Raw genomic sequence first — 24,453 nt, forward strand, 5'->3', positions numbered from 1 at the left:
GATTTCTTGCCTCAAACAAGCCCGATGTTTTCTTTTTGCTCAAGAGGGTTGACAGGTAAGAAGTATGTTAAGTGTGGTTCCGAAAGGTTTTGGCTGTAAATACCACTCGTCCGAAAATTCATCCAGCTTTCTATTTATTTATTTATTTATTTATGTATTTATTTATTTATTTATTTATTTATTTATTTATTTATTTATTTATTTATTTATTTATTTATTTATTTATTTATTTATTTATTTATTTATTTATTTATTTGGTTAGGTAGCTGTTTTCCTCGAATATTCCTAAAGGAAAGTACATCACTTTGAGGAATGGGTGTACAAAAGGTCGGCAATAGCAAGATAGGATGCGAAAATAATAAAACATTAAAGTTGTAGGGTATGGCTGAAGCGGACTAAACAAAAAGGGAGTGAGGGTGAAGAGGTACGGTTGTTTATAATGGGAGAATACATTTTCCGGTTGCAAAGGATATACTTTTGAAGTACAAACCATTGCCAACTAGAAATAACTGGAAATATACACGCAATAAGATGAAGATAGCCCTATAGGAATCATTAAACAAAAAATAGTACGGTCTGTCACAAGAAAAAAAGAGTAAGTGCTCCCAAAAGCTTTCCTGCAATTTGTTCAAATTTAATGACAGTTGTCTGTGATTTTTTGAGGGTTTCTGCATCGTAAATGCTAACACTGGTATCTTTTAGGGCGTTCCATTCCTTAGTTCTCTGAATAAGAACGATTCTGCAAAGTTCGTAGTTTTGGGGCCAAGGGGTTGTACCTTCAAGCTGTTGCAACAAAGGTCAGATAACTTGTGGCGTGGGGTGACGTAAATGGTCGGTGGCCATGAGCGGTAGAATTTGTCGAATAACGCGAATCGTACTGCGTTTCGGCGGTGACCAAGAGCAGTGAGGGGGCCACGTTCTTTAAGTCGGTTACACTGGTTAATGATGAGTAATTGGGAAAAAGCGAATCTCGCAGCGCGTTTTTGGATGGCTTCAAGGTTTTGTATGAGATAATTATTTTGTCGGTCCAACACTGCTGCGGCACACTCCAGTATGGGGCGTATTATTCTGGTGAAAGGTAATATTTTTAAGTGTCTGGGAGCAATGTTTAAAAGTCATTGAACGTAATATAAAGATCTACTAGTTCCTGCAATAATGTGATTGATGTGGAAGGACTGATAAGTCACTTTTGTCCGGATGGCTGAATCGAGGAACATACGGAAAGAGAGACAAAAGTTTTCGTGTTTAAGTAGCTCAAGAAACACTATTGTCGTTCAAAAACTTGAACGACAACTTTGTGCGAAATCATTCTTGTATTTATTTTGCTCGCAGCCACCTGGGTCGGCGGCGGCTACGTCTACGGGACGGCGGAGGCTGTTTTCAACTACGGTCTCGCTTGGTGCCATGCTCCGGTGGGATACGCCTTTAGTCTGTTGATCGGTGAGTGAAGGAGAAATGCATTCTTTATCTATTCAGATAGGTGTTTACAGCTCAAAAACAATCAGATTTGTAAATCAAAGGGTGCAATGGTATTCTACTGTCAATGAAGATTCCTACAAAAGCACATAGTTATAAGTTACCATCTTTCAAGGTTTAGCTAACAGCGTGGCTGGAATCGAGAGATCAAGCCAAATAAGTAAAAGCCACTGGACAATACATGTAATTTGCGCCATTCACGTAGTAACGAAAAAATCTGCAACATGTAAAAAGCACCTTTACATGACTTTAAAGACAGGAAGAATTGAATTCAGGAAACACCGCTACAGCGGTGTAAGCATTGAGAGACTTGGAAGTAGAGGAGACATATACTGGGCTCTTGGAAGATGTATTGAAAAAATTCAGGGAAGCTTGTACTCACGCGCAAGACTTGAATGGCGAAGCTGTTTAGGTGAGGATTGCCGGGCGCATAGTTAAGTTCCACTCTCATTGCTTATTTGCATACGTGCGGGGAAAATAATAATTCCAAAATTTAATGTAACGTGGTTTAGTGTACGGCGCGGATTTTTCAAACACTCTGTTAACGAAGAAGAGATAAAGAGAAAAAAATCGTTTATTGTCACACCAATTTATGGTGTTCGTGTAAAAGTGGTTCCCTCTTCACAGGAATTCATGAGCTGTCTTGGCACCCGCCGCCCTCTCGGTGAGCAGGAGCTGGTACAAGAGGCAGGGGCTGCACAGCAGTGTCTCCCACTTCCCTTACGCATTTGGGATGTGGGGAAGGGGTGGTGGGTGCTAGATTTTCCTACACTCCAGGGTAATATGTCTTAGTGTACCAGGTTCTTTGTAGTATTTGCATTATGCTGGATATTGGGTGGGGGATATCCGGTGAAGCCTAATTGGATGCGAGGTGGTGTTGGTTGTAGGAATCTTGTTGTCGTTTCTTGAGATTTTGTGAGGGTGTGAGGTAGCGCGAAAGTCCGCCGATTAAGCTTGAAACGATGTGTTATTTTGTGGTATGTTACAAGAGGTATAGGCATCTCCGGATCCTCCGAGACCTGGACGGCAATTTCTCGGGCCTTTTGGTTGGCAAATTCGTTGCCCTCCATGGAAGCATGTGCAGGCATCCACACAATCCTTTCTTTTCTTTCGGGGACTTTAGTTGAGAGCATGCGGCGCGTTACTGGTGCCACCCAACCCTTCCTGAAGCTCCTGCATAGCTCCTGGGAGTCTGTTGGTTCACGGTTGAGCGCCCTTTCCTAAACTGAGCCTGCTCTCTGGGTTGTTTGGAATCCGGGGTGTCAGCTATGCGGCTAACTATAACTTTGATAAACAGCTCTTACACAACAAGGAGTTGGCTGATGGGTCTGTAATCCCTATGGTCCTTGTGATCTCCCTTATTATAATTGCTAATAATGTTGTCGTTTTTTCAGGCTATGGGCACTTTTTGCGCCTTCAAGAATCCGTAAAATAGTACAGCTAGTTTTTACACTGCAATATCTCCTCCTTCTTCAAATAATTTATGGTTATGCCGTCATAACCTGGAGCTTTTCTTCTTTTCATGACCTTGATAGCCTTTATTACCTCCTCTTTTGTAACTAGTGGCCCATCACCAGAGAAGCTTGTACTCTTCGCGGTATCCCCTTGTACAACGTCGCTGGCATACAGCCTGGTGTGGAATCGTTCTGCTACCTTTATTATCTTATCCAAGTTGTGCGTTATGTTATCCTCTTCATTTCTGAGAGTGCGTACATCCTATCTTTCAAAATGGTTAAATTTCTCTTAGTTGTTTAGAGCTTCCGTCTATTTGTAGCGTTTTGTCGAGAACGGCCATGTTGTATGCGCGAATGCCGTTTGTTTTACATCTGTTAATCAGTTTCGATAGCTCAGCTAGTTCGACTTGATCTGCCGTACTTGACATATCCAATTTCGTACATTTGCAAATTAGTTTCTTCTTTTCTTTAATTAGTTTTTCAGTTTCTTCTCACCATGCTGCTTCTCCCACAGCTGCGACTGATTCACTGATTGCCGATGTTAACTTTATTTATCCTGCCTTCCCTAACCTCGTTGTGTCCGGCTAGAAGCGCGAATTTGTTTTCAAGAGTTCTTTTACACTCCTGCGATCTGGCTCTCACTGACTCTATGCGAGGTTCCTTAGTTTTCTCGAGATTCCTCCTTTTCCTTTTGAGATTCAGCCTTACCTGGAATCTAACCATCCTATGATCGCATTTCCGAATCTTACTTAGCTCCCTTAGTCTGGCGCAATATCAGGGTTGTCACTTAAAACGAAGTCAATTTCATTTTTTGTTGCACCATCGGAACTTCAACCTCCGTTATTCCTCTCTGCAAATCCGACCACTACATCTCCTTGACTGTTGCGACAGTCTATTCTAAAGCTTCCCGCTGACCTTTCTCTTATTTGCTTCTTACCGACGTTTGTGTTAGTCTTCCATCACAACCGTGAACTGTTTTGTTGCCTTCATTGCTGATTCGACATCCTCGTAGGAGCTTTCTAGCTCTTCAGCATCGTAGTTGTTGGCGCATAGGCCTGTTCTATCTTTACCATGCATCGTCTGTTTTGTTTGGTCATGACAGCCGTGACTGTATCTCTAATCCTGAAAACTCCTCCACATTTCTTGCTATATCTTTGTGTATTAAAAATCTAACCTCGTGTTCTTTTATCCCTTGGGGTCGTCTGTAGCATAGAATATGTCCGCCCGCTATTGATCTCCTTGGAGCCTTCTCCTGTCCTTCTAATTTCGCTTAACCCCGTTAATATCGCCCTTAATGCCCGAGAAATTCTCAAGTAGTACAGCCAAGCTTCCATCGCTAGACAGGGTGCGGGCGGTGGGCTTTGCCAGGGTAAGTTCCAATGGCGGGCTGTACGGACCCAGAGATTCTTAGCATATTCTGCTGTATAGGTGGTATTTGTTGAAAAGTTTGGCTGCCAATTTCTTCGCTTGGCAACATTGGAAACAGCCACAGACATGGCCGATGCGGCACGGACATGGCGCGGCTTGGGCCACTGCGCCTCCACGTCGAACAAAACAAAAACGCGTGCGTGCGTCGTCTGTTCCGTTTCAACCTGATTCTCAACGGTGGTGACAACAGAGATGTTATTAATCGCACGCACATTGAACTCGAGGCAATACTTAGCGTTCCGTGAGGTAGAGGCTGTTAACGTGCAACGCAGTCCTGTGGTTAGCATGGACAAGTAACGCCATCCCGTGGAGCCCGACCTAACGAGTGACGGCACACTCACATGGTTGACTGCATGCACGCCTCGCTAGTGAATACAAGCAATAGCTGTTCTGACCACCGCCGCAGACAGGCGTTCTACAGCTGCTGGGGACTGAGGGCCGAGAGTTGAGTTGGTGAGTAAATGAGTTTGTGCACCGGCGGCTTTCCAAAATATGGCTACGGCAACAGGGGTTTGTTTGCATTTCGGCTATTGGCTGTAACTTAACCAGAAATGCGCCTAGAGAGCTGTTTTAACTGGCCAAACAAGAGTGGAAGATATCATAGCTCAAATCAAGAAAAAGAAGTGGACTTCGGCTGGCTATGGAGTGAGACGAACCGACAACCGGTGGACAGTTAGGGTAACAGAGCCGATACTGGGAGATGGATCTCGAAGTAAAAGGCCATTAACGTGATGAAGGATCAAATAGAAAAATTTGCGGGTAAACTGTGATCCCGAGCAGCGCAGGGCAGGAGTGGTTCGTTGCCAGTTGGAGAGGCCTTTGTCCTGCGTGAGCCTGGATAGCTTGCACAAAGTCGCCCACGACTAAAGCCATAGCGAGGCTGCAGGAATTTGTCATACGTGAGGACAACGACGACAACGATGTGAGCGGACGAGCATGTCGTCGGCTCCGCAGTTAATGTCGAATAATTTAAGCCAATTAACGCTAATGTTTTCTTGGTCATTATGCAATACGTATGAGATCAGGAAGACACCGGGAAAAGATTGACATCAATTTGGGCACAGGCAAGTGATTTCTGTATGGAATTATTGGCCTTTGATATCAACAGCCGGTGAGTGGCCGCGAAGCCTAGGCGAGTCAAACCCAAGGTCAGGCCTAGCACCACTACGGTTTGGAATAGCACAATCCCAGAATTTCGAAGAAGAGGAAGAGATGTGGGTCGCACTTCCATCTACCAGCAATTGTGGTGAGATGACTGTAGAAGAAGAGGAAATGAATGCGGCGGAATCGAAGGAGATCACTACCAGTTGACTCACTCGTAAACAGCAGCAACAACGTGAAGCCGCCTCAGCAAGGAAGGCAGGTAAAGCGACAACAGTAGAAAAGGAAGCGATAACAGCAAAGCGAACGAGGGCAACGGCCATCAAAGCGGCAAGATAGCCGGCGCTGCCCAGGGACAATATCAAGATTATAATGATACTGAGAGGTGAACTTAAAGGGGTCCTGAAATACCTTCCGCCGATGCATGGATGTACATGTAACCATATAAAGCAATGTATTAGCTATCTCCTCCCAAAAGAATTTTGTTAAAGCGATGAGTATTAGCTGAGAAATCGTAAATCAAAAACCGCGCATTATCGTCGCACCGAGTGCCCTCCTCCTTTCAACTTACTCTCCGCTGTTGACGGCGCGCGAGCCTTCCCTCCCATGATGCTGCGCTCCGTGGCGGTGACGTACTTCCGCTATTGCGCTGTTCACACTCCGTCTGCTACGGGTGAGCTTTGTTGACACCTTGAATCATGCACTGCGCTCAAGCCTGGAAAAGCGAACGAAAAACCTGGCCGCATGTGTGCGGCGGCCTGGCCTTGCCCTTTCGCGGTGTACGTTACTGTCTTATTTTGCGGTGGTGGTAATTCCTGCCGGCGGCATGTGAAAGAGACATTTTAAACCGATACAGAACCCGTGCACAAAACGCTTCAATCATGTGACCAGTTCAGCTTGGGGCGACGCGTGGTGGAGAGCGGCAACCTTGGCAAAACATGCTCCGGTGCGGCTCTGAGCTTTCTAGCGCTGGAGCGAGCGCCATTTCTTTGACAATCTCAAACATCGGTTGCCTTGGCAACAAGGCACAAACCGCCGCAGAAGTCAGTTACGGTTGCGTCATCCCGGTTCAGCTCGGGGCCCCATCTCGCGACATGTGGGCACTGCAGGCGTACCGCTCACTCCCATTGGGAAGTGTGAGATGCGTTTGGCATTACAGGAGGCGATGGTGTGTGTGTTGTGGACGCCTTTGTTTCGCGATGAAATGCGACGTTGTGCTTCTGCGGGTGGATAGTGCTTCCCATGTTCTGGATTATCTTTCTCGAGCGACGTACGACTCAACCTCGCATGGGGTATGTGCAGTGTGCGTGGCTAAAAGCCATCTCGGCTTGCGCGCCAGAGTTAAGTGACTTGCTGTTCGTCCCCGCAAACTGCGCGCGAGGTGAGTGCCGAATTTACGACGGGCAGGAGCAGGCAACCCATCGTCTGTCAATCGCGGTTCAGACTTGCAACGCATGTTGTGACGTTGTGTTCGTTCGATACGCGTCTCTGGTTTGTTTTGAAGTTGAATAAAATGTATCCGTCATACCCGGGCAGCCGGCTCAGGGCGTTCTCTGCGATTGCACGAAAGAAGTGCCACGGGGCTTCAACGCTTTCTTTATGGAACGTACTCAGGTAAGAGAATATGCATGTCGTGTTATGGCCGTGTTGCATTTAATACGAACGGTTAAGCGTTTGTTTACACTTGTTTCGTTTGTCGTAAAATGTCCAAGCACAACGGCACTCCACTCCGCTTGCAGATCAGCCGGCGAGCCGACGCTGAGCAGACGACTCATCTCTTTGCCGGAAGTGCGTGAAAAAGCCGCCCAATAGCAGGATGTCTAGCTCATGACGAACATATGGGAATCGATGATGTAGACATGTGAAGATGGCGGAGTCCAAAAACACGAAGGGAAGGGTGAGAAAAAAGCGACAAACTTTGCAACAAACGTGTGAGCTTTCCGCTGCGCGTAAAAGAGTAATACTTGGCACAGATGACGTTGACGACCCAATCTAACGATTGCGCTACTTCATTTAGTGTGCTCAAAACGCCTTTCAGGGCCCTTTTAACGTGGCCAAGTTAGGCCTAGTAGAAGTTGCCGGGTCATTTCACGTGGCAGTAAGACCGAGGCAAAAACAAAGCGCATTCTGTGCGTCAACGCGCAACAGAATACCACTGTGATTTGCATGACGACGGACGAACTGCCCAAACGGTCCAACCAAGTCAAACAACTTACGTAAGAGGACAGCAATACGAAGTGTGAGGTACATCACCGCCCTGCACGACACTGCTAAATGCGTAATAAGGGTAATACCGCTCAGCACCACCCGAGAGGAAATTCACTCCAAGACAGTCATCCCCACCAACCCTTTGGCGCCGATGGAATCTCTGTAAGCAAGACTCCATGGTACAATTGACACTAACCATTGACAGGGACACCCGAAACATCAGGATTGTTTTGGTGCTCGACCTTCAAGGAGCTTTTATTAACCGACGATATCACCCGGTGGGTCATGGGAGGTAGCGACGCCCAAGTTGAAGAGGTCCTGCAGAAAGCACCGAGGACCGTCGATGGGATCCTCGAGGGCACTGCCCTGAGATGCTCACCTAGTAAGTCTGAGCTGGTACTGTACAAGCGCAAGGACTGTCAGCGTGGACAACGAGGAGAACGAGGCGATATTCAGATCTACACCCAGAACGGGTCCGCGATCATCAGGGTATCTTACACCGGAGTACTGGGCATGCTTCTCAACGAGAAGGGCAACAACGGAGGCACAATGCGAATATTATCGGCAAGGCGGCCAGAGCCTTTCGGCTCATGAAACGGGTTTCAAGCAGAAGGAGGGGGCTACGCGAGGAGAACCTTATACGCCTAGTGCAGTCATTTGTCATGAGCCACGTAACATACGTGGCGGCAATTCACAAGTGGTAGGCCTATTAGAGAAAAAGCTGGAATCGCTCATACAAAGGGCATATAAGATGGCCATCGTACTACCCGAGTCCACCAGTACCGAGTGACTTCTAGCATTGGCGTACGCAACACGTTGGACGAAGTCATCGGGGCCCAACGGGTGGCGCCGCTAGAGAGGCTGACCATTGCAAAAGCAAGCAGAGCAATCCTGGACAAGCTGGGCTACAACTACCAAGAACAACAGGCCTCGCAGACACAGCTACGTGACGACCCCAGGGGCCAAAATCCAGGTGGATGCAGTCCCGCGCAACGTGCACCTGGAGTACAACGAATGCAGAAGGCGAGCACTGGCCAAGGCGCGGGAGTAGCTACACGCCGGAGATGCTGGAAACCGCTACGTCGATGCAGCAGAATACTACAACAAACCGGACTTAGTGGTGAAAGTGGTCGGCGCCGACGGAAACTTCTGAGCGGCGGCCAGCGTTGCGAGTGGCAGACAAGAGGAAACAGGGGAGGTGGCGATAGGCCTGGCAATCAAAGATCCCGGCAGCACAACTGTCCGGAGTGATTCCAGGCAAGATGTGAAAAACTTCTCCAGAGGCAGGGTTTTCCCCGTAACTGAGAAAATACTGCGAAGACAACCAAGTCTCATGGGGAAGAGATGAAGTGGTTTCCGGTACATGCAGCGACGCTGTCGGAACGTTCTGAGCCCACGCTCGTGCGGGCGAACTCACTAACCACGCCGAGCAAAGTGTTGGAGAGCATTTGTTGCACAGCACACGAGACCAGGTGACTAGGTATATAGAAATTACTCAGGCCTATCGATTTGCCAGATGCAGGCTCCCACTTCCCTGCAAAGGATGTAGCAGGGAGCAGGCGCTAATCTATAGGAAACTCTAAACAAAGACGTTCCCGAGCCCCTACCTAGAAAGCACTTGATGTATCCGGAGGCGTACCCTGATCTGATGTCACCTGTCGGGTGTGTCGCAAAGCCCCAGCTAAGTTCGAGCACATCTACTGGGATTGCCTCGCATACCAAGGTGAATCAAACACAAGAAGAATTGCGCCTGCCTTCGGGGAGGCGGTAGGGACTTAGGACCAAAATCTTTAACTCCAGGCTGTCCAAAGATTCACCGGGACACTGGCGAATCAGGGGAATGGGGAAAAGGGGACCCCTAGCCCGGCTGGCAACATCCGCGGTGACGCCTACGGCTAAGTCATGAAGACCAAGCAAAAGGACTTTATTTATTCGCAGTCCCCATGAAGTTTTCCCAATCCAATCTTTATACGTCAGTATTAAAGGGGCCCTGAAAGGCATTTTGAGCACACTAAATGAACTAGCGCAATCGCTAGATTGGGTCGCCAACGTCACCTGTGCCAAGTATTACTCTTTTACGCGCAGCGGAAAGCTCACACTTTTGTTGCAAAGTTTGTCGCCTTTTTCTCACCCTTTCCTTCGTGTTTTTGGACGCCGCCATCTTCACATGTCTACATCATCGATTCCCAGATGTTCGTCATGAGCTAGACATCCTGCTATTGGGCGGCTTTTTCACGCACTTCCGGCAAAGAGATGAGTCGTCTGCTCAGCGTCGGCTCGCCGGCTGATCTGCCAGCGGAGTGCCGGAGTGCTTTGACATTTTACGACAAACGAAACAAGTGTAAACAAACGCTTAACCGTTTGTATTGAATGCAACACGGCCAGAACACGGCGTGGATTTTATCTTACGTGAGTACGTACCATAAAGAAAGTCCCGTGGCACTTCTTTGGTGCAATCGCAGAGAACGCCCTGAGCCGAATGCCCAGGTTTGACGCGTACATTTTATTCAACTTCAAAACAATCCAGAGATGCGTTTCGAACGAACGCAACGTCACAACATGCGTTGCAAGTCTGAACCGCGATTGACAGACGATGAGTTGCCTCCTCCTGCCCGTCGTAAATACGGCACTCACCTCACACCCGGTTTGCGGGGACGAGCAGCAAGTCACAACTCTGGCGCGCAAGCGAGAAGGCTTTTAGCCAGGCACACTACACATACCCCATGCGAGGTTGAGTGGTACGTCGTTCGAGAAAGATAATCCAGACCATGGGAAGCACTATCCACCCGCAGAAGTACAATGTCGCATTTCATCGCGAAACGAACGCGTCCACAACACACAGGAGGCGATGCACACACACACACACAGCTTCGGTCGCTGCATTGGCTTAGCTGCAAGCTTCGTTCGGACAATCAGCGATGCTACGACGATACAGAGCTGCGTGAGGACGACGTGCTAACCACTTCACGTATTTAAAAACACAGGGGCAAAGAACTAGGTTCATCGGAAGCAAAAGATCTTTCCTCCATTATAGTGCCTGAAATATACTGGCTAGTGTGCCGAGGGCGGGCTCCAGGCGGGCGCAGGGAGCGATGTACGCGGCCGTCTGCCGCTTGGGGCGGTGCCGTGCGGGAGTGCGTTCATCCGGCCCGAGCAGATCGCGCGGTTACCTCCGAGCTGCGTAGCAGACGGCAGCGGCAGAACTTTCCATTCCCGCTTGCGATGAAAGCGAGCGAAAGCGACGGGAATTCTGTCGCGCAACCAAAATTTGTCCCGACCATTCGACAAAAACGATCGTCGCGCGACAAAGCGACGGAATTCCTGCCGCTCTCACTCGCTTTCGTCGCAAGTGCGAAGGGGCCTTTATGCGCAATCTCCGCCCCACATAAAACAAGCTCTTGCTTGTCGCCTGAGCATACGGTTGATATCTGACTACGTTACACTGTGCTTGCCAGTGTGTTTAAACGATGTCACTAGGTTTGAAACGTACGCGCTCGGCGTGCAGCTTTGTAAACGCAAGCGGTTTCACATACGCACGCTATTTTGCTGCTAATAGAGTTTTAGTACAGCGTTTGTGGCCTTTGCATACGCTAAACGCTAAATTTTTGCGTCCCGCTACGTGACACCGCGATGGGAGTTTTAGTAGAGCGTCTCATCAGTTTTGCGTAGCGACACACTAATGCATACGGCGCCATCTGTCAAATGTTTTCCGAAATGTCTCGCCGGCTGATCTGCTAGCGGAGTGCCGGAGTGTTTGGACATTTTACGGCTATCCAAACAAGTGCAAACAAACGCTTTCCCGTCAGTGTTGAATGCAACACATGAGTGCAGCTTGTCAGAACACGGGTTCTCGCTGATCGAGTGCAGCGTTGGTTTGCTCTTCGCCTTCACGTTCATCGCCGCTGATAAAGCGATCCGATCCGGCGCGTTTTGTGCACGGGTTCTGTGTCGGTTGAAAATGTCTTTTTTCACATGCCGCCGGTAGTAGGAATTACAACCACCGCAAAATAACACCCGGCACCAGCGGGGCCACATCTGAGACCGCGCTTTTTGGATAAACAGTGCGCGGTGCACCAAAGGGAACGAGCGCACGATTCTCCCCACGCGGCTGCGAGTTCGCCGCCGATACCAACTGCAGCCCTGCAGCTACGTACACCGCGAAAGGGCAAGGCCAGGCCGCACACATGCGGCCAGGTCATTCGTTCGCTTTTCCAGCCTGTCTCCATGGTGTCTACAGAGATGAAAAAGCCGAAAGAGCTGGCCCGTAGCAGACGGCAGTCTGTGGGAGCGCAATAGCGGAAGTACGTCACCGCTGAGGAGCGGAGCATCATGGGAGGGGAGGCCAACAGCGAAGAAACAGTTGAAAGGAGGAGGAAATACGGCGCGACGATAATTCGCGGTTTTTGATTTACGATTTCTCAGCTAATACTCATCGCTTTAACAAAATTCTTGCAGGAGGAGATTGCTAATACATTGCTTTATTTGGTTACATGTACATCCATGCATCGGCGGAAGGCATTTCAGGACCCCTTTAAGGACACATCGCCACGCATTTATAAAAGTTTAAAATTGTTTATTTAGATGTCCCGTTGTGGCTTTGCCGTGTGCTAGTAGTAGTCATCGCCATATGCATCGATATCGTCGTTTCCTTATCCCAAGTATTACATTCACGGTAGCGCTTAACAAGAGCGCTGGAGTTTTTTTTTTGCTAAAGCCACTGCGAGAGCCTGGGACTGACGATGTCCGCGAGGCACGTGTTCACGAGCGCTCGGCATTTTCTCCCTCCTGGTGGTTTTAGATGCAAAGCAGCTCTTGCTCGAGCCTATGTCCTGCGTCCTTCCGTTGTCGGCACCTCTCCCCCTCTCCCCACCAGCTGTTTGATAGCGCCCGCGCTGCTCCTCGTCTCCCACTCTCCACGCCAGCTGCGCGATAAGCGCGCATGCGCGTCTCCTCTCTCATCTCCTCCTCTCCACTCCGTCTACTCTATTCTATATAACGTCACTCTCTCCTCTTTTCAACAACTGTGCGCGCTGCTCGTCATCTTCCCCCCTCTTCGCCACTTCAAATAAACCAGGTCCGCGCCGCTGCTCCCTTCAGTTGCTGCTTCGGTCTGCGCCGTCCGATGAGCTGACAATGGACGCCAATGATTCTAGCAGTCACCCGCCGCGGTGGCTCAGTGGCTCAGGTATTGCGCTGCTGAGCACGAGGTCGCGGATTCGATTCCCGGCCGGGGCGGCCGCTTTTCTGATGGAGGCGAAAAGCAAAATAGTACACCATCTTCCCACGTGGAACCCCTGAGGAGATGTCAAGCATCTCGAGTTTGCACGGCTTTGCATCGCCTCAGGGTTCCAACGTGGGAAGTTCGTGTAATTTGTTCCTAGTTTGTTTTTTGCTAAAGAAATTCGCGCGCGCTGGGAACGCTCGGCGGCCGCCGCGAGGCACGCCATCACGGGCGCTCTGCATTTTCTTGGTATTTTTTTCTGCAACACCTAATTTACGACTTGTACAACAGCCCCGCTGTTAGAAGAACTGCCAGGTATATGATCCCCCAGCCTACAAAGATTGGGAAGTTGTCCACCGGTAGGTGGGTCAAGCAGGTTGACACCATTACTCCAAGATCATTCGCTGCTTCTCCGGAGGGGTATTTTGGAAGCTTTAGGGTGAATGCAGGGCACCGGATACTGCAGAATGGTTAAGGGATTAGAAATTTACAAATCAGATCTTGTTGATATGTTGTATGGTTAGCGATAGATATAAACAAATCAAAGCTCATGAAGAATTGACCTGAAATACTCTCCCTTTAGCCTGTTTACCGACATACGACGTGACTAGGTAAAATATCGCTATATTAAGTCGTCAGTGCCGATCCATACCTTGAGAAAGATTGATTGTAAAGGGGTGTCTTAAGTTGTGGAACAAGGTGCAAATGACTGTCTATAACTAACACCCCTTCACCCTAGCATAAAATAAAAAAGACAACACCCATTAGAGAGTTTGGTAAATTGCAATACTCTTACACCCTACAATAAAGAAACACCAAGAGTATTCGCTCTCAAAAGGTGTTTTATTGTTAATTACACCATTTTAGGGGGTGTTTTCGTTTTTTTAGGTTGTGTAAGAGTGTTAGAGACAAAAAAGGGTGTACATCATTTTCGAAAAGCACTGGAGCTTGATTTTACTAGTGGTGCGGAGAACTAAAAGCCTATAGACCACCAGTTTACTAGAATGAGCTCTGAGAGACGGCACGAGAAGTAGGGCAAGACAGATAACTAGATTGAAGGATGAGTTATTAAAATTTGGTTGTTAAGAACAGACTAGCACAGCGCAAGATAGCAGCAGTTGCAAGTCTATGGGAGAGCTATCTGTCCTATACTAGACAGATAGATATCACGAAGAAAGTCTTATAAGCCTATAAACCCTCATTTTCTACTTTATATTTAAATATGAAAGCAGGCGTTTAACCTGACACCACCTTGCTCATCCCACATTTATATTTATTAGACTTGACCACGATCAAAAATTTTTGATCAGGTCGTGCTACCATTCCCAGGAGTCCACCTTTTCCGCAATTAATTATATGTTAAATAACATGTATGTGCGACAACGATCTTTGGGACTATTATGTTTCGCCACCATCACTTTCAACTCACCTTAAACTCATTTCTCCCTCTCCCTTTTCTTTCCAAGACTGGCTCTCGCGTCGCCTTTGATAGCGGACCGGTTTTTCTGGTGGCGAGCTTTGGTGTCTCACATTCATCGTGTCCTCCCGTTTGCGCAGCTAATCTGTTTGTTTTTAGATTCGACGCATCTCATTCACTCGCATTGTCCCTGCATCCATCCGGCGTTGTTGTCGCCGTCCACCCCTCCCCCATTCTCCTCGCCGCGCCAGCTGCGCTATACGTCGGTCACCCCCTCTCCTTTCCGATAGCGAACACTCTCTCGCGAGGGGCATTGGATTGGATTCGATCGGATTGGCTTGGATTTGCTTAGATTGAATTGGATTGGATTGGATTAAAGTGGATTGCGTTGGATTGTGTTGCGTCATAGCCGCGGCAGACGCACTGGCGCCGACGCATGTGCAGTACTCTCTCTTCCGCGGTCTCCTCTTCTTCGGTCGCGCTGCGCATATAACCGGTGTGCCGCTCTCCGGCGGCCTTTCGGTGGACGGGTCTCTCCGCTTGCGCTTGAATCCCCCTCAGCGTCGCATCACACAAGGGTTCCCGCGAGGGGAGGTGGGCGTAATTTTTCTCTCTCAAAACCAGTCTTTGGATTTTTTCTCCTTAACAAGGATTTCACGGTCTACGCACCTCGGGCGACTTCTTCACAGTTTCCTGCCATTACGTATCGTATCTTCTTTTACGGTTTCCGTTACTTTGTTTTTGCCATGGTTATCAATCTCGCAATTTTAATCTTCCCGAACTGTCTTAATCGCTTCTTCTGGCAACAGGAAATTTGCGCAAGTGAGCAACAGTGCCCTCCTCCCTTTCTGTGCTCATATCCAGGCGGGGTGATGTTCTGTAAAAAGATGCGAGCTCAGAAGCCGCTAACGATGCTGGACCCGTTCCAAGCGCATTACGGGCGTTGGATCGCAGTTCCCCTGAGCCTGCCCGCAGTCCTCGGTGAGCTCTTCTGGACGGCGGCCAACCTTGCCGCTTTAGGTAAGCACCACCCAGCACCTCCTAGAGAGGTCATGTGACCGGCGCTTGCTGGCACCAGATTCTTCCACAGATTTTCGCTCAAACTCCTTCCAACTATTCTGCCAACTTCCGTTGCGCAGTAAGCATTGACACTAGCAAACCACAATTTCTTGTGGTTCGAAATTGTGTTTGAAATTTTTTTCAAATGGTTTGCAGAAAAATGGAAGCCACGGCTACAACTTTCATAGGCTATAATTTCACGCAAGTCCTTGACGTACCAGAAACCGAGCACCCAATGGCGAAAATTGCCAAGCATGACAAACGGATTTGAAATGTACGCCGCCACAGAAGCTAGAAATTGTTGGAGGCCTCAACACCTGCCTCATAAAGCATTTTTTTTAATAGCATTGTACTCAGCCCCCACGCAAACCAGGTAGAAACTGTATACCTGATATTGCGGAACCGATCTTTTATCGAGTAGAATGCTCAACCTAATGCTAGAATCACGAATCTTTCATTGTGGCGTACCCGACTGTAAAATGATTTGCATCGTTTTTGTTTATAAATGAAAGACATACACCCTATGAGTATAAAAAAAATTCACCACTTTCAAGGGTGTAACTAACAAGAAAACGCCTTTAAAAGGGTGCTTTCTTGTGTTTTTCCTACAGAGTAAGCGTGTTAAAAACCATAAAACGCCATAAAAGATGTTTTCAATGTTTTCATAACGCCTGTTATTTATAAGTAAAAACATCGTTCACTACAGTGGAAAATGCACGCTGCTTACTAAATACAGCCCCTAGCACCATCCTTAGCGCACGCATGTGTGAAAATATTCAGCCTAAACTTTTAGCTTGTTAGCACTCGCTCCCAAATATGAAACGTACTGCACTTACTCCAATTTATTTTTCAATACTGCCCTTCAATTACAGTTAAGCTCGTTGGCTTGTTTCTGAGAAAACACCCCGCAGTTTCCCGGAAATGTGCTTCACAAAATGGTAGTCGCACACGGTAATAGAAAAAACGTTTAGTAGACAAAGCAACACGCCACCGGTTGCATGGAATTTTGGTGTGCCTACTGTAGTCACACAAAAAATTATATGGGCTGTGAACAAAATCTTTCGCATGTTTTTTTTTCTCTGACAGCCTAGAGATAGATAAGGAGCTGTGTGACCTTTGTATTCGTTGTGTTGTTGAGGGGTAGCCAAATAAAGGGACATTCCGAATGACGCTACAAACCTAACTGGTTGGGTATTAGACTGGTTACAGTGTTGCGGCCGGCGTCACTCACTTCTGCTTATCCCGACGCGCGAGAATCGAACGAAACCGACGGAAAAGTCTAGCGGTTGTGTAATTACTTGATCGCACGGCAATATCACTATGTAGCTCCCGAAAATAATGAAAACAAAGCTTCATTTATAGCTTCTGTCTAATGAGGTCAGCCTGATACATCCGTAGCTGTCATGCTGCTCATTAGTCTTGCTTTAATGCAGACTGCACGTCCCGAACCAGCAGTGGAAGCACGGCCGTTCGCCAGGAGCAAGCAAAGCCGGCAAGACAATAGCTAAAAATTGAAGCCCTTTCACTCAATGTGAAGGTTGAGGGGGGTGAAGAGCAGTGATTTGCGTTAATGGGCTGCCGCTTGGTTATCCGCTCACTGCTGCCACTCAATGCATTTCAATTTTCCCGCCTTCTTGGTGCTGAAACTGCTGCAGCGGGAGTTCTGTTATTTTTGTACTTGCTTTAATTTCTGATGCGAGAGATGTTTTGCGTCATTTTGAACGCGTAATTTCTTTATCTTGCGTGGGTGGATCCTCCCTGCATCATTTCGAACGCGCCATTTTTTCGCGTGGCTGGAGCCTTTCTGCGCCATTTCGAACGCACTGTTTTTTAATCTGTAGCATTCTTTGCCGAGTGCCCCCCCTCCCCCTCACCAGCCAAGATCGTGTGACGCCCTGCATTTCCACAAAAATGCAGACATCCCAGATGCCTGCTCTATAATTGCTATAATGGCGTAAATGGAGATAATGGGCCGCACGAAATTTTTCAAAAAAATAAGAAAAATACAAAAATATGTGGGAAAGCGTGAAACGTGTAACGCTCGGCATTTGCACAATAATGAAGATTTCGCGAAAGTTCCCCCTGTAATCGTTATATTAGCGTGAATCACGATAATTGGTCGAACAAAATTCTGAAAAGCAAAAAAAAAACGAAATTATAGAATAATTTCGAAAACTAGCGAACCGTGTAACGCCCTGCATTTACACAATAAGGCAGATTTCGGGAAAGTTCCAAAAGTAATGTTTTCAACAACACAAATGGAGATAATTGGTCGAAAAAAATTTCAAAATTTAAAAATAGAAAAATTTTAAGAAATAACGGAAAATGTCAAAACGTATAATGCATGGCATTTTTAGAATAATGCAGATATCGAGACAGTTCAAATATAATCGTCATAATAGTGTAGAAATAATGGTCGAATAAAATTTGAAAAACGAAGAAACATCAAAAATGTAACATAATTGGGAAGACTGGCGCACTGTGTAACGCCCTGCATTTTCATAATAATAAAAATTTCGGAAAGTTCTAAATGTATTCCTTATAATAACGTAAATGGAGATTCATTGGCCGAACGAAATCATGCAAAACTAAAAAACAAGAAAATTTAAAATAATTACGCAAAATGTCAACGCGTACAATGCATGGCATTTCCACAATACTGCAGATATCAGGAAAGTTCCACCTGTATTCATTATAAGAGCGTAAAAGGACATGATCTGTCGAAGGAAATTTTGAAAAACTAAAAAAATCGGAAAATATAAAATAGTCACTAAAACTGGCTAGCCGTGTGACGCCCTGCACTTCCACAACAATGCAGGTTTCGGGAAAGTTCCAAATGTAATCGTTAAAATAACGTAAATCGGGATGATTGGTAAAACGAAATCTTGAAAAACTAAGAAATAAGAAAAATGTAAAATAATTACGGAAATATCAAAGCGTATAACGCACGGCATTGCCACAATAATGCAGATATCGCAAAAGTTCAAACCGTTATTATTGTAAGCGTAAATTGAGATAATTGGTGGAACGAAATTTTGAAATACTGGAAAATTTCAAAATCATAAAATTATTGCGGAAACTGCAAGCTGTGTAGCGTCGTGCATTTCCAGAATAACTCCGATGTGGCGAAAGTTCCAGATGTAAGCGTCATATTAACCTAAATGGAGATAATTTATCAGACGAAATTTTGAAGAAAAAAAAATCAGAAAAGTATTTAAAAAATTACAGGAAATAGCAAAACGTATAACGGATGGCATTTTCCTGATAATGCACAGTTCGGAAAGCTTCACCTGCAATCTTTATAAAAGCGTAAACGGAGATAATTGGTGCAAAATTTTGTTGGAAAACTACAAAACTAGGAAAAAATGAAAATACTGACGAAAAATGGCGAACGATGTGTCGCCCTGCATTACAGTAATACAGATTTCGCGAAAGTTCCAAATGTAATTGCAATAACGTAAATGAAGATAATTCGTCAGACGGAATTGTGAAAAAATCAAAAATAAGAACAATATCAAGAAATTACGGGAAACGGCAAAATGTATAATGCATGGCATTACCAGAGTAATGCAGATTTCGAAAAGGCTACATATTTAATCGTCATAATAATGTAAATGGAGCTAATTGGTTCAATAAATTTGGAAGAAATGGAATTATAAAAAATTACGTGAAATGGCAAAACCTATAACCCATGATATTTCCACAACAAGCAGATTTCGCAAATGTTTCACCAGTAATCGTTACAATAGCGTAAATGGAGAATATTGGTTGCAAGAAATTTTGAAAAACTGTAAAATTAAGAAAAATATCAAAATAACTAAGAAAAATGGCGAAGTGTGTAATGCTCTGCATTTTCACAATAAGGCAGATCTCACCCCCTCTCAACGTACCTTCCTCGATGGCTTACTTCGAAGAGCCTATCAATCCGTGCTGCTACTGCCACCACACGCTCCCAAACCAATGACTCCTCGCGCTTGGTCTACATAATACCATAGACGAACTAATCAAAGCCCATATCCTGGTGCAGCTCACGCGCCTTTCCCAGACACCGGCTGGTCGGCACATCCTCGATCGAATTGATGCCTACCTCCCGCTTCTACTAGATCCTCCAGCTCACATCCCCCGGCTTCTCTGAGGGCATCTCCACATTAAGCCGATCCCGCGAAATATGTATCCAGCCTACCACCGGGGACGCCGTCTGGCCCGAGCCCAAGAACACCTCACCCGCTACCCACCCTCTGAGCACACTCTCTACGTAGACGCAGTGGCCTACCCCACCGGCCTGGCTTTGCAATCGCTGTAGTAGGCGCTTCTCCAACATTCCCTCAGCTTTCAGCTACACTCGCCACCACCTCCTCGGTAACTGTGGAAGAGATGGCCATTGCGCTTGCCCTAACTCAATTTCCCAACCCCTAGATCATTTTATCTGACTCCCAAACTGCCATACGAAATTACACAAGGGGCGTCGTTTCCACAGCTTCCCTCAATATTCTTCAGAATCCCCCCACCCACCCCGTGATGCCGCTGTGGACTCCGGCCCACACCGGCGTAGGTTGTAATGAGATGGCACACCAACATGCCCGAGCTTTGATATCCCGGGCTCTCGTTTCTTTTACGCCTGCACACGGTGTCCCCTAAATGTCCCACGCGTGCATACTTACGTATACAGGCACATAACTCAACATTGCCGCCTCCTCCGCAGGAACCTACATCCCCCACACTTTCACTTACTCCGCCGGCAGCGCACATGTGGCGGCTCTTATAAACCCACACTTTCCCACACCGCACTCTCCTTGTGCACACTCACCCAGACAAATTCACCTGCCCTCACTGCCCCTCATGTGGCGCCCTGGACACTCTCTTCCACTCGATCTGTGAGTGTCCGTGTGACCCCTTCCCCTTTACCCTCCCCTTCTCTTGGGAGCAGGCTCTGGGGAGCTCTGACCTCGCACCACAAGAAAACGTCACGGACAGAGACCCGGACGTCGCAAAGGTCCCCCACCACCCGCTACACTGAACCAAATGTAAGATAAAGTGGCAATACTACTACTACTACTACTACTACTACTACAAGAAAAAGTTCCAAATGCAATCGTTATAATACCTTAAAGGGAGATAATTGGTCCAACGAAATTTTCAAAGAATAATAAATAACAAACGTATTACAAAATACGGAAAGTGGCAAATCGCATAACGACATGCATTTCAACAATAATGCATATTTTTCGAAAGTTCCACCTGCAATCATTATTTACGGAGAATGGTGAAGTGTGTAACACCTTGCAGTTACATAAAAATGCAGATTTTGCGAAAATTCCACTTCTAATCGTTATAAAAGCGAAAATTGAGATAATTGTAGAACAGAATTTGCAAAACCCAATAATTTCGATCGAAGAACTCACACTCAATACAAGCCGTAAATGATGCTACGCATTACTAGACAAGTCTCTCAATTTCTGCTGAATTTTATTTTGCGCGGCCTGAGCCTTTGCGCGGCATTTCGAACGCGCCATTTTTAGTATTTCGCGGCCCAGGTATATACACAGATTTTGCCTGAAGTGAAAGTGCCGTTTTCTTTGTGCTAAACAGCGGGGAGATGTATGACAAGCGCCAGTGGTTCCGGAGGTAAGAACGAATATGACTATTTAAACCGCGTGGTTTTCGAAACCTCAGCGTTCCCCCCTGACGACGGTACATCGGGCTTTACTTGGGTCCGTTATCTCGCTGTTGCACAGTCTGATTCCGGCGGTCGCATCGACCGTTAGCGAGCTACGACGACAAGACGAGCACAAAGAGTGCTCTACACTTAAATCTGGCAAACGGCGTTATGCCACCAGGCAGATTAACACAGTCAACGACAGGAGTACAACGCGGTTTTAACCCGCAAGAAAGGGGTGGCCGTCGCAGCAACGCGTCCATCCACCACCCCCGCAGCGGCGAAAAATAAACGCGCAAGGGCCCGTAGTACGGAAGTATTCCGCCGGACACCATTGTGTCCGACGCACCAATGACCGATTTCTACAGAGCCTGTAATGCCATCTTGGACGCTATATTTACTACGCTACACTCTAGTTTGAGTACGCGTTGTTTCATGCCACGATGCTGTGGCTCTTTAGGTGACTACTTTTTGCTGCGTTGTTGCCGTTCACCAGGCTGACCATTGTGTTTGCACACGCCACACAAACGACATACGCTTGGCCAAATAGCGTTTGTCCGTCTGCTAAACCCTGCCCTCCTATGGGCTTTCTGTGTGGCGCTACTTCCGGTAGTGGTTTGCTTAGCGCCCACTCAATAGAGAGTTTTAGCTGACCGTTTTCGACGCTCCGCTCCGATATCGGCGGCCCGCTCAGCGCAACCGCAGCCAATGCCGTTCGCGGCCAAGCGCGCCACGCATGCGCAATGGCGCTGCTGCTTGCTATCGGAGCGGAGCGGACCGTAAAAGATGGTCACATAAAACTCCCTAATCTTTCATCCGAGTCACCGAAGGGTGGCCGATTGCGCGGAAGCCAGTGGGATCATGGGGTTTCCTAACTTTGGCAATAGGCCACTGCTGCTTGGGATGTGTAAGTGACGTACCAAAACGTAAAGTGCAGACAGTACACGCCACTCGAACTCTATATTTGTGCTAGGTGATTTGAATAAAACATACAGCAAAATAACTTGCGTGATATGCCCTTGGCTCATATGTGTGATAAGGGGAGAAGCCAACACCCACGTAGCCAAAAATCACCAAAGAATTGGCGAACGACACCAGGTGGTGGCCTTCTGGCTGTCAAAGTCGTAAAAACGATTGTTCGCTAGGGGTGTTTCCCCGTTCCGCAAAAAAAAAAAAACAGGAACTAACGAACGACGCTGTCGGTGTCAAAAAAACAGCTGCTCACTGGGTGTCCATTCGGTATCGACGCACGTTTTTTGGACGTGATGGAGGGAAAAGTAGCTTTACCCCGGGAAAACATGGGGTATACGATCGGCTGCTGGGAGTACAGGTTCACATCGCACAGAAAATGTAGAAAGCCGTGATTTGCTGCAGCCAGCTATAAGCTGAAGCCTCATAGTAGGTAAGCCATCGTCATAGTAGGTATGCCAACAAACGCCATCATCTTCCCACCCACCCCCTCTGCGGCACCCATAGTGGCAGACCGCCGTCCCACAGGCATTTGTTCAAACCGATGGCCGTCGTTAGCCGGGTGTCGTTCGCCACTTTTCGCCTGTCTTACCTGCGTGAAAAGCAACTCTGCTCTTAATCGCAGGAGAGTCGGTTTCGATCATCGCCGATCTCAACCCGGCCTTGGCCATAGTCGCGTCCGCAAGCACCATCCTGCTGTACACCTCAGTCGGTGGCCTCATCTCAGTAGTGTACACGGATGTCGTGCAGGCTCTAACGACGTTCGTTGGCCTGGTGAGTGCGCAACGTTGCTGCCGCAGGAATGTGCAATGTCATTGCAATATTGAGTTAATGCAAAATCATTTAATTGACTGTTTGGTGATAAACGCCGGCATCTAAGTGGACATCGAAACGGCTCGTAAGTGCCTTGTTTTTGGAGCGATCGATAGCTCGGTACATTTTATATATAGAACGCGCGGTGACGCACCTAAGCTCGAAAGGCGTCCATATTCGTAAGCGGCAGGTGGAAGTGAGACGGGGGTATTCATGGTTATTAGCGTGAAGTTGTCTAAGCGGCTCGATTTTTGTGCACACGATTTTCCATGGAATATCTGTGCATTGTGCCAAGGAAAACGTTGTATAGAGATCTCCTTGGTGTTTGCTTGCCAGTTCCACTGTATAGAACATTTTACCCTGCAGAAACTGGGCAAGATGTACTGAAACGGGTCAAAATAATGGCGGTTCCATCGGGTGTCAAATCCTTTGTCTTTAAATTGCACGCCGGTGTTCTACCTATGAAAACGTGGATGCAGGACGAGGGCCTCTTTGTTCCGTAGGTTGTGGACTGTACCCTATGTAAGAAGCCCGAAACAATCGAACATGTGTTCCTGGATTGTTGGGACGCGGTCTTTCTGTGGGATGTGCTACAGCGTACCTTGAAAAAGGATTTCCCTCTTGATTGTCACGGTATACGGTTCCTGTGTGTAGAAGACGCTAATGGTGAACTTTACGATTTGTTAATGCTTTTGGTCTTGCACGGGATATGGAGGCCTCGCATGGCTTTCCGCAACAGTGAAATAGATGCCAGGCCAGCGAAGCAGTACTTCTGCGAGAACGTCAGAAGGATCGTAGAGGTGTGGAAGGTCCAGCCGTGTGTACCAGACTGGCTTATGGAGGTGGAAAAAGTGTTGAACATGCCGCGTTTTTACTTCAGCTACGCTAGCGACCATAGCGTTAGCGGTTTTACCCTTGTTGTTCATGCATTTTTGTTTTTGTTGATGTCGAAACCCGCAATAAAGAAAAAAAAGTGAGCGGAAGAACGCAGCCAAGTGAGCGAACAGGCAAAAAGCGATGTTGATTGCCATCACCCAAAGGCGGAAGCGAATCTCAAAGCACAACTTCTCCAGCGGCGAGATTATGAAGCGGCCTTTGACAAAGACAGGCGGAAGCAAGACTTCTCAGACGTTCAGATGCACACGGACGCTTTCGCATTCTTAACGCATAAGAGCTTAAGGGTTCGCCGAGTTTTTTTTTGTAGCGAAAGCTACACTGGCCGAGGTTGAGCAGTTTCGCGTGTGCCGTGAAGGGCCGTTCTGCGCAAGCGAGAGGGACATTGCATTGGATTGGCTTGGCTTGGCTTGGATTGGATTTGGATTGGATTTGGATTGGATATGGATTGAATTGGATTGAATTGGATAGGATTGGATTGCAGTGGATTGTGTTGCGTCATAGCCAAGGCAGACGCACTGGCGCCGGCGCGTGCCAAGGTGTGCGCCTCAATTGCGCAGTACCCAAGTCTGACGCTGCACCGGAGCCGCTTAATAGCCGTTTCGCGTGGCTCGTGAAGAGCCGTGCTGAGCATGCGCGAGGTGCAGTGACTGGACAAGACTGGACTGGACTGGGCTCGACTGGATTAGACTGAATTGGATTGGACTGGACTGGACTGGAATGGACTGGAATGGACTGGATTTCTGAACCTTAGCTC

General features: G+C 47.3%; 1 protein-coding gene across 1 annotated transcript in view; it reads left to right on the forward strand.

Moving 5' to 3' along the window:
• The first annotated feature begins 7,952 nt into the window (after nt 1-7,952).
• LOC144179877 (high-affinity choline transporter 1-like) overlaps nt 7,953-24,453 on the forward strand; it is a 30,459-nt gene continuing 13,958 nt past the window's right edge. The window contains exons 1-3 of the mRNA XM_077708302.1: nt 7,953-8,085; nt 15,170-15,325; nt 22,615-22,763. Coding sequence (XP_077564428.1) covers nt 7,953-8,085; nt 15,170-15,325; nt 22,615-22,763 — 438 coding nt within the window. The remainder of the gene's footprint in view (nt 8,086-15,169; nt 15,326-22,614; nt 22,764-24,453) is intronic.

Source organism: Haemaphysalis longicornis, unplaced genomic scaffold (genome assembly GCF_048455015.1).
Source record: "Haemaphysalis longicornis isolate Haplotype H1 unplaced genomic scaffold, Haemaphysalis longicornis Haplotype H1 scaffold_4, whole genome shotgun sequence".
NCBI classification, from domain to species: Eukaryota; Metazoa; Arthropoda; class Arachnida; order Ixodida; family Ixodidae; genus Haemaphysalis; species Haemaphysalis longicornis.